The 16,883-nt window shown below is 39.5% G+C and overlaps 1 protein-coding gene across 1 annotated transcript in view; it reads right to left on the reverse strand.

The window, feature by feature from the left end:
* Positions 1–16,883, reverse strand: part of TRPC7 (transient receptor potential cation channel subfamily C member 7) — a 266,316-nt gene that overhangs the window by 103,200 nt on the left and 146,233 nt on the right. The window contains exons 4-5 of the mRNA XM_042781375.1: positions 12,629–12,793; positions 1,886–2,102 (exon numbers count right to left, since the gene is read on the reverse strand). Of these exons, the coding sequence (XP_042637309.1) occupies positions 1,886–2,102; positions 12,629–12,793 (382 nt within the window). The remainder of the gene's footprint in view (positions 1–1,885; positions 2,103–12,628; positions 12,794–16,883) is intronic.

A 16,883-nucleotide genomic window follows, 5' to 3' on the forward strand; every position in this document is an offset into this window, starting at 1 on the left:
GCCTAAGGCACTTGACTGCTGACCAGAAGGCTGGTGGTTCAAACCCACCAGCCACTCCTTGGAAGGAAGGTTGGGCAATCTATTTCTGTAGTGATACTGCCTCGGAAACCCAAGGAGGGGTCGCTGAGTTGGGGGCAACTCAACGGCATGTAACAACAGTATGAAAATGGTTCATGGAGTGAACTAGGGGAGAATTGGAATAGACTCTGAAATTTAGGCCACAGAACTCAGTCTCCAACAGATCTCAATGTCTCTTTCCAACTTTAGTGCCAATGACTACATACAGCCTTTGGCTACAAAGTTGTTGGTGGTTAATTGTCCCTGGGAAGGATGGTGTGATTTCTTGCCTCTGCTCTTTGGATCAAACCATTCTTCTCATTTCCCTCTGCTTGCTTAAAAATTCATCTTAGAGACCATATTCCCGATTGTTTTCAGTTTGGGCATCCATAGATTGCTCCCCAGTGGCCCAATTCTAGCTCTCTAAGGTCATATTTAATTATCACAAGTGCCTAAGGCATTTGACTGCTAACCAGAAGGCTGGTGGTTCAAACCTACCAGCCACTTCTCGGAAGGAAGGTTAGGCAATCTACTTCTGTAGTGATACTGCCTTGGAAACCCAAGGAGGGGTCTTTATTTATTGGATATGACTCTATGGTAGTAAGTTTGGTTTTTTTTTTTTTTTTTTTTTTTAGGCATAGGGTTATCTTTTCAAGTGTTTCTTTATGATTTTGTTGATCGATGGCAAAGACACTTTGATCCTGAATACATTTCAATGCTGAATTTGTGAACATAAACATAATGAAAATTATACCAATGTTGGATTTTTGTCAAGAGAACAAAATCTGAGATGAATACCATTAGGCCATTTTGATTAACTGATCAAATCTTTATACTGCATAGTTCATTTTTTTCCCTAATATTTTCTAGCTTCAATTTTATTCTCAAAATAATCTCATCAAATTCAAATATTTTTTATTTTTTAATTTGTAATTTATTGACAAGGTTTTGCTTATATAGAATGTCAATGATTATAGCTTTTGTAATTTTAATTTTATTCCTACCTATTCTAGTTTTTTAAACCAAATTTTTCAGTTTTCAGTGTCAGAAAGAAAAGTCTAACACATTTACCATGTATAATTTTAGCCATTTTGAGTTTAATTTTATTTTGCTTATTCCTACTAGTAATAATTCTTATGAATTGGATAAAAAAAGAGCCTTTTTTAATCAGTGAGAAAATTGATAACACTTTTCTTGAGATATTCCAGAGTCATTGCCTTGGGAGCACAAAGAAGAATTTCAGAAGTTTTTTGTACTTTTCTTACATAGATATGAGAGATGTTACTCTCTGAACTTTTCAGGTTTGTATTTATTACTGCAATCAGCTATATATCAGTATTCAAGAATAACAAAAATATCTTCCAAGCTATACAATTTTACGTATATATATTTTTAGAAATAGAACTTGTGATTTCTTAATGGTTTCTCATAGACTATATTTAAATAATTAAAAGCACTTTCAATACATGTTTATCTGCAGGAGGAAGATGAGGCAACCTCCTTCCATAAAGATTTACAGCCTTGGAAACATACTGGGGTCACTGTGAGTCAGAAGTGACTCAATAGCAGTGGGGTGTATAATAAAAAATACTTAACAAATTGCTCCCTAAACATTTTCTTTCAAAATTGGGGTTTATATTAAAGGTCTGTGCATCGTATACACCACCACCTACAGAAGTTAACCCTGACTTCCATCCTGGTCTTCCACTCATCATTCTGTCAGTTGGGAGTGTGCAGAAGAGGAGAGAAAGAGTTTCAGAAGTCAGAGCTTAATAATGTCCCATTATGATTAGGGAGGAGAGAATAAAAGATAGAGCAATTTGCTTACCTAAGACCCACTTCATGATTAGCATTTCTGTCCAGGAAAACTGTGTGGTTTTCACTCTGAAGATTTGTTTTGGGTAGTCTGTGAAGGTTTCATTTGGCAGCGTTTTAACTCCTTCAAAACGGTCAGATGCATTCACAACTAACAATCCCAGGAAAATTGTAAAAGAAACTGCATGGGCTACAAACTTCATGAAAGGGCTCCTCAGGGTTCGTCCTAGCTGGAAACAAAATATGTAGAAGACATGTTAAACTTGAAACTCTGGATGGGTGCAGATCTCTGTTTAAAACATTGCTTTTGCTAAAAGTTTAACCAGATAATTCTCCACCTTGGATAGAAACTACTAACTGAACCCACACATTTTCTCCTTTGTACTTTTTTTCTGTTGTTGTTAGATGCTTGACCAAATCTGTTTTCTACAGAGTTCAGTGTTTTCTGTTTAGGAAACTTAGTAGAAGTGACTAAGAGAAAGGAAAGTATAACAAACTGACATGTTACATTTGATTGTACCGTTAGTTACTTATAACCAGGTGCATATGAATTTCATGTCCTACATATTTTGGGGAAAAAATAGTCTCAAGAGAGTTCATAATTTAAAAAATACTCTTTGGATTAGCTCTTTTATTCTTTTTCATTTTCCTTAGTTTTAGGCTTAGATTATTAGTTTTCAACTTTTATTGTATCTTGGAAAATTTATTTAAAGTTATGCATGTCCCACTAATTACTGCTTTAACTGCTTACTGAAATTGAAGAGGACTTGAAGCACTATTGATGAAGATCAAAGACTACAGCCTTCAGAATGGACTATTCCCCAACATGAAGAAAACAAAAATCCTCATAACTGGACCAGTAAACACATCATAGTAAATGGAGAAAATATTGCAGTTGTCAAGGATTGCATTTTACTTGGACCCACAATCAATGCCCATGGATGCAGCAGTCAAGAAATTAAACAACATATTGCATTGGGCAGATCTGCTGTAAAAACCCTCTTTTATGTGTTAAAAAGTAATGATGCTGTTTTGAGGACTAAGGTGCCCCTGACTCAAGCCATGGTATTTTCAATCACCTCATCTGCATGCAAAAGCTAGACAAGGGATAAGGAAGACTGAAGAAGAGTTGATGCCTTTGAATTATGGTGTTGCCAAAGAATATTGAATATACCATGGACTGCCAGAAAAACAAATAAATCCATGTTGGAAGAAATACAGCCAGAATGCTTCTTGGAAGCAAGGATGGCGAGACCTTGTTTCACATATTTTGGACATGTTATCAGGAAGGACCAGTCCCTAGAGAAGGATATCTTACTTTGGATACTGCACATTGAGTCCTTGAAATAGCTTGTTGATGAACTCACGAGCTTCCTCTAGGATGCTGCTATCACCTTCCGTCTAAGGACCAAGACTTACTCCTCACCCAGGTATACTAATAAGATGAGAGCAAAGAGGGAAACCTCCCCTGAAGTTTGGTTTCTTTTCCAAGGCGTATGTTAATAATAATGAGTGACTGATTAATTGATGTTCACATTTTGCCTCATTCAGTAGTCCTAGAGTGAAATGTCGGCCCAGAGACAGAATATTGGTTAAGCAGAAAATCAATAACTAGTTTCTTCAGGTAAAATTTCCATAATTATGGCCATACTTAACATTTATAAATCAGGTAGCTTGATATCTTTCAATATGCCTTAGTATGGTAATTATCTACTTTATTCTAGTTATTAGTATAAAATGATTTATTATGATTCATATACCCTAAAACTCACCTATTTAATTGTTTTTCAAAAGCTAATTTTTATTTTCTTTAAGACCTTCATCTCAGGTCTGGTCATTGGGAATCCTTTATTGTGTTGGAAAAAAAATTTACTGGGGTTTACTTGCATGTCAAATGACATTAGAATGGCTTGAGGAATGGAAAAAGATGTTTATCTGAAAATCATAGATCCCCTAAACATCTTACAAATGACATTTCTATATAATGGTTTTTTTTCTTACTATTTATAAAAAATATGGACTGCAGAGTATTTTTGGCAATAGGCAGCTGTGTTAAATTCAAAATGCAAAGATTAAATATAAGGACAAATAAACTATTTCACATAAATGAGTAATAAATGGAATTAAACCATGTCTCCTTTTGACTTTATTATGTCAAATAGCTAGTATGAGTTTTTCAACATTTTAACTGATTGTTGGCATCTTGGAGGCCAATTTCCCAACCAGGTCTTGGAATATTAAACATCCTAAGTAATCATCTCATTGCTTCTTGTTACTGAGCCCTAATGGAGGTGATAAGAAGTGAGTGAAAATGGAAAGTGACCATAGGTAGGGCCTTGTGTAGTGGGGAGAAGGGATACTGAGGAGTGAGCAAGATTCACCAATATTGTGGTTCCCAGAAATGTCATAGAAATGTCAGAAAAAGAAGAGGGATACTGAGCTAGACATGGGTCTTAAGGAATTGTTAGTCTTCCAGATCTTTTTTCCAGGTTGTCTACAAAAAGTCTTTTGGTGATGACTACCTGGGTGAGGATATAGGGATGCCCCTCCATTTTCTCACCGAGGTGAGGAGCCTGATTATAGGAATCTGCATGCAGTTGCACCCAAGCTGGTCTTGGGATTTGCCAGAAGGCATGTTTTTGGGGAATTTAATGTTCTCTTTGTTATCCCCTTTAAGTTTTTAGTCTTCTGACAGAAAGTAAGTCTGTAAAAGTTATTAGATACACTGCAAACTGTAAAGAAAAAATATCTGATAAGGCCTTGAAGAAGGTTACCCTGGGCTCAGCTCCCACTTGATCTAGGTCATGGGGAGGAAAAGGGAGGTTAGCAATTGATGCTCCTCTCCTGTTCTGGGCTTGAAAGCATCTTTGTAACTGGTGAAACTTAGATTAAGGTCAAATGAGATCAAATCATTTCAATGGTTCCCCATTTCTTTCTTTCTTTCTTTTTTTTTTTTTTGTGACATTTCCTGTTTGGCTTGCAAACATAATTTTGAAGCAGATTGCACTTGGGGAAATCTTCTTTATTCAAGGCTACCAGGTGAGGCAAAATTAAGGAGAAAATCAACCAGTATATGCCAGCAGTTCTTAGGTAGAGAATCATTAAAGCTGAACTGGTTATCTGCTTTAGGTGTAAAAAGAGAGAGTAGAGCTTTGGGAGATGTAGGCTTTGGCTTACTCTGCCTGCATAACTGGTGAGTCTGAGAACATAGGCTAAAGCAGCTGTCATGAATTTGACCGCTGAGGACATAATCAAGAAATCCAAGCTTATAGTAACTTAAGTCCCTGGCTTGCTCCAAACTTCCTGAATTCTATTGTTTTATACATTTCCGTTGGGAAATGTATCAGTGTGAGAGCAATTGAGTAATTCAGCTCAGTAGAATTCAGTTCAGTGCCCCTTAATTAGATCCAAATGCACTGCATTCTAACAGGCCCTCAGGGTGGGTGCTTACATTTACTCTTGGCATACCTCTCTGTATAACTGTGCTCTACCACTGTAAGTACCTAACTTGGGCTGGGTGGTTTGTGGGTCTTCACATCCCCATACGACCATGACTGTGGTAGCTTATGCAGACAACGTTTCCTGTTTCTCTCCTCAGTCTTGTACTGAGTGTTGTTGTTAAGTGCTGTTGAGGCATTTCCGACTCATAGCGACCCCATGCACAGTAGAACGAAACACTGCCCGATCCTGCGCCAGCCCCACAATCCCTGCTATACTTGAGAGCCCATCATCACAGCCACTGTGTCAATCCATCCATTGTCCTGAGTATGCCTCACCAAATGCCATCCTCACTTTCCTCTAGGTGCCACAGTCTCAAGGAAGGGCTCAGTTTACAAGTTCGAAAGCTGAATGGAAGCAAACTTAGGATCAAACATTAGAAGAGACATGCATATCTTTAAGGCCAGAGTGTTCTTAAGTGTTAGAGTGATTCCTAAGTATGCCTTCCCTTCAAATTCTTACTCAAAATGTATAATGTAGGACTTAAAAATCTGCACAATTTTTGAGAAGGGTTCACTGTTGCTGTTGTTAAGTGCCATTGAGTCAGCTCTGACTCATAGCAGCCCTGTGTGCAACAGAATGAAACATTGCCCCATCCTGCGCCATCCTCACAGTCCTTGCTCTGCTTGTGCCCATGGTTGCATTTGTCACTGTGTCAATCCATCTCGTTGAGTGTCTTCCCCTTTTTTGCTGACCCTCTACTTATCAAGCATGATACACTTCTCCAGGTACTCATCCCTTTTGACAACATGATCAAGTATGTGAGACAAAGTTTCGCCATTCTCACTTCTAAGGAGCATTCTGGTTGTACTTCTTCAGGACAGATTTGTTTGTTCTCTGACAGTTTCACTGTATTTTCAGAATTCTTCACCAACATCACAATTCAAAGGCATCAGTTCTTCTTTGGTTTTCCTTATTTATTGTCCAGCTTTTACATGCATATGAGGTGATTGACAATACCAGGGCTTGGGTCAGGCACACCTTAGTCATCAAAGTGACATCGTTGCTCTTTGACACTTTAAAGAGGTCCCTTGCATCAGATTTGTCCAGTGCAATATGAAATCTGATTTCTTGATTGGTGCTTCCATGGCCATTGATTGTGGATCCAAGAAATATGAAATCTTTGACAACTTTAATCTTTTTTTTTCCATTTATTGTGATGTTGCTTATTGGTTCAGTTGTGAGGATTTTTGTTTCTTTATTTTGAGGTATAATCCATACTGAAGAGTGTACTCCTTGATCATCATCAGTAAGTGTTTCAAGTCATCTTCACTTTGAGCATATTGCAGGTTGTTCATGAGTCTTCCTCCAATCCTGAGGCCACATTCTTCTTCATACAGTCCAGTTTCTCAGACTGTTTAGCATACAGATTGAATAATTATGGTGAAAGATACACCCCTGACACACACCCTTCCTGATTTTAAACCATGTAGTATCTTCTTATTCTGTTTGAACAATAGCCTCTTGGTCTATGTCCAGTTTCCTCAGGAGCACAATTAAGTGTTCTGGAATTCCCATTCTTCTCAGTGTTATCCATAATTTGTTATGATCCACACAGTTGAATGCTTTTGCATAGTCACTAAAACACAAGTAAACATCTTTCTGGTATTCTTTGCTTTCAGCCAATATCCATCTGACATCAGCAAAAATATCCCGCATTCCACGTCCTCTACTGAATCCCGCTTGAATTTCTGGATGTTCCTGTCACTATACTGCTGCAACCATTTTTGAATTATCTTTAGCAAAATTTTACTTGTGTGTGATATTTGCATGTTCACAGTTGTTGTTGTTATATGCTGTTTAGTTGGCCCTGACTCATAGCGACCCCTCCTTGGGTTTCCGAGGCGGTATCACTACAGAAGTAGACTGCCCAATCTTCCTTCTGAGGAGTGGCTGGGGGTTTGAACAGTCAAGTGCCTTAGGCACTATACTACCAGAGCTCCTTGCATGTTCACTGTTGTTGTTGTGTGCCATCGAGTCAGCCCTGACTCATAGCGACCCCTCCTTGGGTTTCCGAGGCAGTATCACTACGGAAGTAGGATTGCCCAACCTTCCTTCCGAGGAGTGGCTGGTGGGTTTGAACCGCCAGCCTTCTGGTTAGCAGGCAAGTGCTTTAGCCACTATGCTACCAGAGCTCCTAGGTATCTCTAATTAGAGTGTTCTCACATTACAATTTGAATGCTACCTTTGTTCTGGGGGCTGAAGAGATACTGAGTAATAGTGAGATTTAGAATGCAGAACTTCTAATGAAAGAGAAAGGGTTTGAATTTTGTCATATGGTAGTTTTGACTCCTCCTTTCTGAAAAAGTACTGCCAACTCAAGATCAGAATCAAGTCCTTTCTAAAGTTAGTCAGCAGCTAAGATGTTTACATTTCACTCTGAGGGCTATAATGTCGCTAATGTAACTAGGGAGGTGCAGAGGTTTAAGTTCCCATAGATTTTTATCTTTGGTTTCTTAGTTTCTTCATCTGTAAAAGTGGGAATAAAAAATGTTGCCTGTCACATAAGGTTGATGTAAGGAACAAATTATTTAATATGCACAAAACTCTTAGAGCAGTGCCTGGTACATAGAAAGCACTCAGCAGGTGGCACTGGCAGGGCCTCAGGAAATTCCCCTAAGGGGGAACTTAGAAACTCTACTGACTTTGGAAAGTCAGGGTTCACAAAATCATATAGTTATGCCATGAGCCTATTTAGGGTATTATATGTAACATGGTGTTGTGTACTGGAAACAATAGAGATGAAAAACAAAAGAAAGCAAACTTTAAGAGTTGGTCCCTCTAAGTTGCTGATTGTCTAACGGGGAGAGACACAGGCTAAAAACAGTAGAAGGAAGTAAATGGAGAAATGGAGAGAGATGTAGGGCTCAGATTGAGCTAACTATAAAGTGATCAGCCTTATTGAAAAAAGACCAAACTCACTGCCATCAAGTCGATTCCATTAAGTAGAGACCCCCATTGGGTTTTCAAGGCTGTAAATCTTTACAGAAGTAGATCACCTGTCTTCCTTCTGCAGAGTGGCGGGTGGGTTATGCACTGCTGACCTTGTTAGCAGCCAAATGCATTCTCTACTACACCACCAGAGCTTCTTGATCAGCCTTATGGCACTGTTAAATCCTACTCTAGCTGGGTCATGGGTACTGAACTATTGTCTTGGATTTAGAAGAAGACACATTTGTAATATAAGAACATTGAAACTCTATCCTTATACGAATTTCCACTCTGTGGCAGCACTTTAAAATTTGCATTGTGATTTTATTTAGTGTGGTCTCTGGAAGGGGCAGAGGTGGAGGAAACAAAGGTCCCTGGACCACATAGTTTGAGCATCCCTGTTCTGAGCCATCTCAGCTTTAGAAGGCAGAGCAGAGGTCTTCAAAAGCTACAGAGTCATTACTTTCTCACTACTTGTTTTTGTTTGGAAGGAAGGGGTTGATGACTAGTACTTTGATATTTTTAAAAGTAAGAGTTATGTGGCAGTAAGGACTGATAGATTGCACACTTCAAAACCATTGGGTAGGATTCTAAAGTTGTTAACAACTCTCCTTGCCTGAGTCCTGGGACTAAATTTATAAGGATAATTAAGCTGCAAAGTTCAACAGGTAATGGAGGAAGTCAGGTTCTTTTCTCACACATAATTGGAGCTTGTGCAGTTCCTTAACATTTTCATCATGTTGACTTCTGTCCAGCCCACCTGCTATGGAGGCACTGTTTGAACTCTTGAGGGAGATTTGTTATTTTTTTCAGCTCTTAGATGGCCACAGTCCAGCAATCTAAATTGTGAATGAGGATGGAATAGCAAAGGATGGAAACAGCCTAATCAGCCAAAAAGGCCCTTTGGCACTGGAGATCTTGTAGAGAGGAAAAAGAACTCTCTACTAAAGACCTAAGTGAGAGCATCCATGCAGATAAGAATTCACCAGCCTCTTAGGGGGCTAGCTGACCTCAACTATGTTGGTGATAACAATGAGAAAGGGGCTAGCTGACCTCAACTATGTTGGTGATAACAACGAGAACTGAAAAACAAAATTCCTGTTTTTCTTATTGACCCTGACAGATTTGTTCCATGCTCCCAGTCTGTGGTTATCACCATATGAACACATCTGTGACATGGTTACGTTTTTAAACAATATTAGTAAGTTGAGCTCCTGTTGATACCCTTAACCTTATGATCTCTTTATTTAACTGTCTTTCTTAGGGACCCTCAAAAGTTAAAAGAGTGTAAAAATAGAATCAACAGCCTTGGGAATTCTATGGGAAAGAACTGATGAGGTCATTTTGGCAAGCTAATCAAGTAATTTTGGTCTTCCTTATAGTCCTGGAATTAGGACAGCAGTGACTAGGAAGTAAATGCACCATTAAGTTGGGAACAGAAATCTCAACATTTGCTAAATGTTGTTGGATATTAGCCAGTTAATGAGGTTTAGCAGTGACATTTTATGAACAGATTTATTAAAAGAATATCAAGATCTATTTTTTCTTTTTGAGGGGAGTGTAATACCATTAGACCTTGAAATTATATTTGCATTTTCATGGAATTACTAAACAGATATAAAGGTAGTGGCCCCTTGGCAAGAGAGACACTTGCACATTAACAGATCTCTCACTGTTCCACTCCTCCTGGGAGGACACTGTATTCTGGGCATTGGGAACCCTTCAAGAGGGCTGGTTTCTTTACATGGCAGATCTGACCCCTCTGTAATCCCCAGTAATATCTTTGTCAAACTTGAAAAGATTTTATTCTAAATGGTGAAAAGAAAGACTAAAAATACTTTGACTGTTTTATCTGTCCTTTGGCTGCCTCAGAGCAAGTCTGACAAGCTGTTTAATGAGGGAGTCTTTCCTTGTAATGAGCAGCATTGCCAGGAGTCATCTCATGCCACAGACTAAGGCTTGTCACTCAGCTAGCAATGCTTCTTAAACTGCATCAAGCTTAGACTTGGAGCCCAGAAAGTGCAAAGATATGGCAAGTGGCTTAATAATTAGCTCATGTTTATCATCAGTGCTTTATTTTTCAGTCTTTTTGGAATCTCAGGAAGCATCAAATGTCAATCATATGTACCTGAACAGATGAAAGAAAGACCCGGCCACAGGACTAAAGTCTCCTGTAATTGTTTCTATTAGAATATTCCAGAAGACTGATACAGGTGTGATAAGTATGTCCAATGGAAGCAATAACCCCTGGATTTACTAGACTCCCCAAAATCCAGAATTTTCTTATTTATTTATTTTTTGAATTAGATCTGTGTATTTTTGGTCAAGATTCTTCTTTTCAGACCTATGAAAAATTAAAACAAGTTAGCATCTGGCATGGCATTTCCTTCTAAATATTTTCCTGGGTCACCAGGCAGTCAGAGGCAAATCAGGACAAAATTTACTGGTATTGGCTAGTTCCAGATTCATGGAAACTGTCACATTTTGTTTTAAAGCAAACTCAAGGATTGGCAGCATTTTGTCCACCACAATGCTGTTATTTTAATGGGTGGACAGATTTTGGGTTCAGGAAGAATGGAGGGGAGCTTCCTCAAACATTGAGGCTGTGGGTAACGATTCAATTTGCAGAACAGACTAGAGAGTACCAGCCTCAAAATATGTGTCTCAAACCCGTGACCAGCTCCAATTCAACTTTAAATCTGGTTAGTTTTTTTTTACTTATTATGTTTTTTTCAGCTCACAGTGAAGGATGGAAAAAATTGCCTTCACCTATAAATGTATCATTTGAGAAACTGGCATATGAAAATCCACTACATGATAAACTATCATAGAAACAAACACCTCAATAGATATAAGGTTGAACACTCCAAATATTCAGCCTAAGGGCTTTTTCTTTCTTTTTTTTTTTTTTTTTAAATACGATTCTACAGGGAAGGAATTTGAGTCCTGACATTTCTCTATGACACTCTGCTCCTCTATGTCAGTCAGTTCATTGCCTGCCTGGTTAGGTAGCTTCATCAGCTGCCCTGAAGTGTCAGGGCCCATAATTCTGGCATGAGTTCCCTCTTAGTGGAGTTGACAAGAGGGTAGGTTTACTGACAACACTTTTATTGATTGTGTTAGTTGATCAAATTCCCTGTGGAACTAATCTTCCTGTCATATTCCTTCTATTGAATATCGATTACCTAAGCGTAATTCCTTTTTCAGTCTATCACTAGGTAAATACAGCTTTGGAACCTTTAATGACAGTCTTAAACCCATGAAACAATTATTTTCAAAATTTCTGGTTTGGTCTTATAGGTGCTAACTGTTGCCTGAAGCTGGAGTGACTGCTGGTGTTTTCTGTGGCTTTTGCCAGAATGGCTGGGCTGTGGGGCTGATAGAGCAAGCAGCATGGCAACTCAGCCCCTGTAGGTTCCCCTCCGTTTATCAGCACAGTCACCAGACCCTCCCCCTTCCTTGTATCCTTGTGAGCTCTGCCTCTCTTTACTTTGCCTTTCTTCTTCTTGTAATGTAAGTTGCTATCCATGTGGGCCGGAAGCTTGTCAAGGAGGCCAGGGAAACAAGGAAGATGATGAGATGGCTCTGCAGTGGCCCAGCATGAACACATTTGATTCTCAGCTTTACCACCTACTAGTTCCTTCTTTGGGAGCTCTGGTGGTGTAGTGTCTAAGGCATTTGACTACTAACCAGAAGGCTGGTAGTTCAAACCCACCAGCTGCTCCTCGGAAGGAAGATTGGGCAATCTACTTCCATAGAGATACTGCCTCAGAAACCCAAGGAGGGGTCACTATGAGTCGAATAGGCTCGACAGCAGTGAGTTTCATGTTTCAGTTAGTTCCTTCTCTTCTCTGAGTCTGATATGAGGTATATATGTCACAAGGCAATTAATTGAGGGAGTGAAGTGAGATATTTCATGAAAAGGGCTTAGAGAAGAGAAAGTACTCAATAAATGTTGGCTATTATTACCATTATTGTGATTATTATTATTACTACTGGAGGACATGCTTAAGGCATTACATAATTAAAAGGGAAAAGTGCCTTTATTCCCTCTCTATTCTGTTATTGATCCTTTTAGATTATGGCTTACATGTTTAAAATTTCCTATTCCATCTCTTATCTCTTTTTGAATGCTGATTAAAAACCCAAATGGAGCCTTAGTATTTTCTCTCTTACGTGGTTTTCCACTTAGTGAAAAGTATCTCAGGGCTATTTTCTTTAAATGTGAGAAAAGATCAGATGCTGATTTGAATAAAATTGACTTTGGGTCATGCTAAGAAGAGAGAAGAAATAACCACAAGCGACATGCACCTTAAGCAGTCTGTACCTTGCTGCACGGAGCAATCCAATAGGCTATGGCGAGAAAAGGGAGGCCTATGGAGACTCCAAAGACAGCCAGGAATTTCACAGCGATAGACTGTTGACGTAAGCCTGAGAGATTTTCATACCACATGGTAAGCAATTGCTGCTGACAGTTAGGATGAGCAACGAACTGTAAAAACAAAACAAAAACAAAAACAAAACGCAAACAGGAAAATGGCATCGGTAGCACTTGAACAGTATACAATCTACAAGTGGCTCAGGGTTGAATTGTTCCTCTGTGAGGGGAGGGTGGTCTGAGTGTTAGAGCTGGTGTGGCTGGGTGTAGTACTGGCCCTTTCTGACCCAGGGATGCTGGTATAGCTTCATCAACGCTTGGTAAACTGAGGGCCCAGAGAAGTCTTAGGCCACAGAAAATGACAGCCAGCTTCTAGGCAAAAGGCTTGTCTCCAATTTATGCTGTTTGGCTGACCAGAGGAAACCTATTTCTGGGCAGGGTTTGTTTCAGAAGTAGCACAGAGCATGAGTGGGGTTTTGGACTCAGACATCAGTTTGAATTTTGTTCTGTCATTTACTACTTGGGTGACCTTTGTTTACCTACTTAACCTCTCTGAGCCTCAATGTTCTCACCTGTAAAACAGAGCCTATCACATTATCTTAAAGGATTAAATGAGCTAGTGGTGAAAGGTTTTCCTCTCTTCCCTAGTAGTTTGTGTGTGTGCGTGTATATATATATATCTTAAGCATTTATGTGTGTGTGTGTGTAGTATGTGTGTGTGTATGTGTATATATATATATATATATATATATATATATATATATATATATATATTAGCTCTGGTAGCGTGGTGTCTAAGGCACTTGACTGCTAACCAGAAGACTGGCTGGTGGTTCAAACCCACCAGCTATTCCTCAGAAGGAAGGCTGGGCAATCTACTTCTGTGTGATACTGCCTTGGAATCCCAAAGAGGGGTCGCTGTGAGCTGGGTCTGACTGAATGGCACATAACAACAAAAACAATACATATATATATATATATATATATGTTGTGTGTGTGTGTATATATGTATATAAATGTGTAAGATATTTCCAGAGGAATTGAAAAAATAAAAGGACTTCTTCAGTGTTTCCCCAGTGGATCTCAGTGGTGTTCACCTTGGATCCATGAAGCTTTTTGTGGTAAGAAGGAGAACTGACACATTGTATCCCCCATGTAGTCCCTTCCTTTTGGGTGTGTACCCATCTCACCACCATCTCCCTCTCTTGCAACTGCCCTGTCCTAATGCATAGGTCACAAGATGGGCAATATGAGTCCCTGGTGACCATATTTGTACTGGCTGATCTAGCCCCCTGCATATGGCTTATTGGACTAGGAGTGAAACTCTGACAGTTATTGGGCCAGTGAAGTTTTCTCTTCTGGGTATTGGGGGCTGGCGGTAAGAGAGGATCTCTTCATTTAGTAGGAGTTAACAGGCAAACATTGGTGAACTGGGCACCCATATTCCACCATGTGGACTAAGAAGAATAAGCCAGTTAAAAGAAGAAGAATGAAGATGGGTGGAGAGAGGCTGAGATAGTACCCGACCTTCTCTGGGACCTAGTTCCTTTCTGCCTGTGGGTCCATGGCATGGTCCACTGGTATATTCTTATACACAATTCTCTTCTTTTCTGCTTCATTCATAATGTTGGCTTGAGTTTTTGCAACAAAAACATCCTTTTTTTTTCCAAATATTTTTTGCTACTTGTCATATGTTTAGTTGACTCAGCAGCCTGATCAGGAAAAACTGGTAATAGTCAATATTTAATATTTAGGAGAATAAAATTCAAATTTTAGAAAACTATACTCATTCACTCATTTGTTCCCCCCTCTGTGATATGAAGAAGCCATTATTTCTTTAGGTAGCCCTGTGCTCTGGTCCTTCTCAGAGTACCCAATTTCCACAGGAGTGTTACTGAGACTTGTGGATGAGTCACAGATAAGGACTAACTTTTCAGTTGATTACCGTGGAAAATAAGATGTCAATTTTTATCCTGTTTGCCTCATTGAGTATTAAGGGGCATGTACAATGAATGATTCCTGGGGAATGCCTCATATTCCCTTTTCACCATAAGAATGATACACATAGAGCTACCTCCATGAAGGAAGATGGGGCAATCTACTTCCGTAAAGATTTACGACCTTGGAAACCCAGTGGAGGTTGCTATGAGTTGGAATTCACTCAAAATTCAACATTAACATCTTTAAAAATCTCAGGCAGATAGTAACCTGTCCTTGTTTTCATTTTCTGGGAACTCAGAGTAGTACAAGTGATATGTGAGGACACTATCAAAGGTTGGTTTGGTCCTGCAGCCCCTGCCAATACTATTGCTCAGACATTAGATGGAAGTGAGACTTTTTGTAGCAATCCCCATCATTAGCCTCTTTGTCTATATCTGGGGAAATCCCATCCCATGCAACCTCTGCTATCTTCTGTGAACAAGTTATCTCAACAGATTGAACAGCCGAACCAGAGGGGAAGAAGTTCTGAGGGAGAACACAGTGCAGACCATTCCCCTTCCCATGGCTCCCTCAGAGGAACAATGATCTCAACTGAAACATTGGTGGCTTTCTTGGGACTCTGCCCTCCTGTAAGTAGACCTTTCTTAATTCCCATGGCTGTAGTTCTTCCTCCATAGTAAAAGCAACCTAGCTTCAAATATGCTGTTTATTTGTACATAGACTTATAATGCTTCCAGGAATACCCAGTAGCATTGTACATTCTGAAAAACCAAACCAATTGCTGTTGAGTAGATTCTGACTCATAGCGACCCTAATGACAGAGTAGAAATGCCCCATTAGGTTTCCAAGGCTTTGATCTTTATGGAAGCAGACTGCCACATCTTTCTCATGCAGGATGGTTGGTGGGTTAGAACTACTGACCTTTCAGTTAGTAGGCAAGCACTTAGCCATTGAGCCACCAGAGCTTAGCAGTGTGTATTAAAGAATCCCAAATATGTATTTACCTTAATATGGGCACCTTTTTTGTATGTGTAGCAAGGCTTTGAAGACAACTTCATGGTATATCATTCACTATGTATCATAGAATTTTTTCCACTCTGCTTTTAAAGCAGAGAAAAATATCATCCTTGACCCAAGGAAGATGAGAGCAGCAAGTGAGGCACACCAACATGACACAAAGAAAACTCTAACCCAAAGGACACACAACAAGGGAACAAAGGCAGGAAGAAGTTGGTGAGGGAGGATTTTTAAAAGCAGGGTCAGAGAGGAACCTATGGGAGAAAAGCCCCTGGCTAGAATAGAATAGAACTCAGGAAATCCGTGTTGTCTTGGGCTTGCTTTCTTTGGCATCTAGCTCCCAAAAAGATGAAATGATCAAAGGACAATTGTCTCTAAGAGCTTTACCCAGGGCATTTCTGCTCTAAACTGTTTTGGATCCAGAGTATGATACACTTTTAAGAAACTTATTCAGGGAAAAAATTGATGTGAGCACCTTGGTTTCCCCAATGTTTCATAGCAGGAAATTTGTAATGGGCTAGACTGAGACTGTTGAGTTTGCATGAGTCTGAGCAGCCTCTTAGGAGAAAATAAATCAAACTATATCCATAATTGGAATTGACTGTCCAGCTAACTTGGTAGAAGAGGGTGTGAGGAGAAGTTAAATTGCAAAGAGAGATAGGAAGGGCCTCTGAGACAGAATTCCCTGTAATAGAAAAGAAGACTGGTGGGTTGAGTTAGGGAGGGGAGCAGGATCTGAGGGTTAGGATGGATCAGAGTCCCTCTGGCTACTGATTCTGGAATCTGTCCCAAGACAACTGTCCTGGTGGCATATTTCCACCAACTTTCATGATTAATGTAATAGCATTTGTACCCAAAGCTAGTTTATGCTAACATCACACCTACATGTCTTCTTGTTTCCAGTTTCAGCTGATAGCTGAGGACATACTTCTGGCCCGTAAGGGCTTTGATTTTAATTGGTCAGTAAGCAAATATAGGTATATACACACACACACACATATATATGCATATATATATATATATACACATACACATATACATATATATGTGTGTGTGTGTGTATACTTGGAAGGAAGATGGTGCAATATACTTCTGTAGTGATACGGCCTCGGAAACCCAAGGAGGGGTCGTTATGAGTCAGGTCTGACATTGCACATAACAACATATATATATATCTGTATAAAAGGAGCTCTGGTAGCATGGTGCCTAAGGCACTTGACTGCTAACCAGAAGGCTGGAGGTTCAA

Source organism: Orycteropus afer, unplaced genomic scaffold, assembly GCF_000298275.1.
Source record: "Orycteropus afer afer isolate SDZICR_OR568_19922 unplaced genomic scaffold, OryAfe1.0 scaffold00112, whole genome shotgun sequence".
NCBI classification, from domain to species: Eukaryota; Metazoa; Chordata; class Mammalia; order Tubulidentata; family Orycteropodidae; genus Orycteropus; species Orycteropus afer.